General features: G+C 40.6%; 1 protein-coding gene across 1 annotated transcript; it reads left to right on the forward strand.

The window, feature by feature from the left end:
- Positions 1-599: 599 nt before the first annotated feature.
- LOC105561017 lies at positions 600-2101 on the forward strand. The gene has a single exon (XM_012010636.1). It carries the CDS (start codon positions 1041-1043, stop codon positions 1539-1541), a length of 501 nt encoding a protein of 166 aa, XP_011866026.1. The 5' UTR covers positions 600-1040; the 3' UTR covers positions 1542-2101.
- Positions 2102-2136: the final 35 nt, after the last annotated feature.

The following is a 2136-nucleotide window of genomic DNA, read 5'->3' on the forward strand; positions in this document are numbered from 1 at the left end:
TTTCAAGTTTTTTAAATATATGCAGAGAAGTAATTAATTTTATTATTGCATGCTATTAAATCATAAGAATTTGGAAATATTTAAAAAGTCATTTTTCTCAAACGTAAATTATATTTTATTAATTAATTAGATTTTTAAAAAATTAAGTTTATAATATCATTTACTTATAATAATTTTTTAACAGAATTTACTTCTTCTGATGAACATTGTTCCAATTTTCTCTTTTGTGGTGTTTTGCTTGCTTTTATTATTTTAATAACCGACATCTGGCCTTCTATTTTTTTAATATTGTTGCAATTATCGACTTCTAAGTATTGTAGGCATAGTTTACCGTAAGACGAGAGAACCGGGGACGTTCCGTCCCTGGTCAAGAGAGTATGTTCAGGTCTCGACCGGCGAAGAGACAAAAGAGCGCGGGGAAGATTCCCGGACGGGCAAGCGACGAAAAGACAGACGAAAAGACAGACGAAACGCAGAAGAGACAAAAAAAGACGGGGGGACGGACAAGCAACGGGCAGACGAGACGAGACGAGATCGCGAGGAAAGCGTGACGGAAGAAATCGCGAGACTTTTGTAAGTTGGACTGGGTGAGAAATAAACCTACAGACTTTCAAAAGTGGGATCCGAACTGTCGGCGCATAGTGAGGTACACGCGGGATATCTTGCGAAAATATCCGTGTACGGGCGGTATCGTTACTGTTCTGTGTGAACACTATCGTTCTGGTTTGTGGATACTGTGTGTTGGAGAGAAAACTGGAAGGGGTCACCGCTATTTACTTGTCATTATCGATGCATTTACTAAATTTATCAGAATTTACCCCTGTAAATCTCCTACAACTGACGAATCAATAAAATGCTTGCGTGACTACTTCCGCGCGTATAGTAAACCTAAGCGTTTAATTTCGGACAGAGGTTCGTGTTTCACATCCGATGCGTTCGCAGAATTTTTACGAGACGAGGGTACCGAACACGTTCTTGTCGCTGTAAGTACACCAAGGGCTAATGGTCAAGTAGAACGGTTCAATAGAATAATAACACCAATGTTGACAAAGCTGAGCGAAAACCCCTCCAAATGGGATCAAGTCTTAGATAAAGTCGAATACTCCTTGAATAATACTATCTGTCGGGCAACTAACGAGACTCCTTCACGTTTGTTATTCGGAATAAGTCAAAAAGGAAAAACAAATGATCTATTACGCGATATACTTGATTCGGATGTGGAACGTGATCTCGAACAAATTCGGAATAAAGCCAGTGTAAATATTCAGGAGTTACAACACCAAAATGCGAAGCGATATAATTTGCGACGAAAAGCCGCGTACGAGTATAATGTTGGCGATTATATAGAGATACGTAATACTGAGGTAACACCCGGCGTAAACAAGAAGCTAATACCTAAGTTTAAAGGCCCGTACGTCGTTAAAAAAGTTCTAGATTATGATCGGTACGTCGTTACTGATATTGATGGATTCCAGGTAACCCAGCGGCCATATACCGGCGTTGTAGCGCCAGATCAGATGCGACCTTATATTCGCCCGTAATTTTAAGATATCCGCGTGAATGCGTTTTATATTACTTATTGCGTTTCTATGTATTCTCCATGTATTGTTATATTCTAATGTATCCGCGTGAATGCGTTTTATATTACTTGTTGCGTTTCCATGTATTCACCATGTATTGTTATACTCTAATGTTATCTGCGTTCCCGTAATTGTCTGTCGACTGCGAAAAAATCTTTTGTAATAACTTCCATTTATTTGACCGAGACGGTCAAACTGTCAGGATGGCCGAGCTGTAGGCATAGTTTACCGTAAGACGAACCGGGGACGTTCCGTCCCTGGTCAAGAGAGTATGTTCAGGTCTCGACCGGCGAAGAGACAAAAGAGCGCGGGGAAGATTCCCGGACGGGCAAGCGACGAAAAGACAGACGAAAAGACAGACGAAACGCAGAAGAGACAAAAAAAGACGGGGGGACGGACAAGCAACGGGCAGACGAGACGAGACGAGATCGCGAGGAAAGCGTGACGGAAGAAATCGCGAGACTTTTGTAAGTTGGACTGGGTGAGAAATAAACCTACAGTATGGTGGATCTGTATAAGAGTAAACTAATTATTTTTTCAGAACTTTTAATTTTTA

The sequence above is a fragment of the Vollenhovia emeryi genome, unplaced genomic scaffold, assembly GCF_000949405.1.
Source record: "Vollenhovia emeryi isolate VEMERY1.0 unplaced genomic scaffold, V.emery_V1.0 DF945588.1, whole genome shotgun sequence".
Lineage (NCBI taxonomy): Eukaryota > Metazoa > Arthropoda > Insecta > Hymenoptera > Formicidae > Vollenhovia > Vollenhovia emeryi.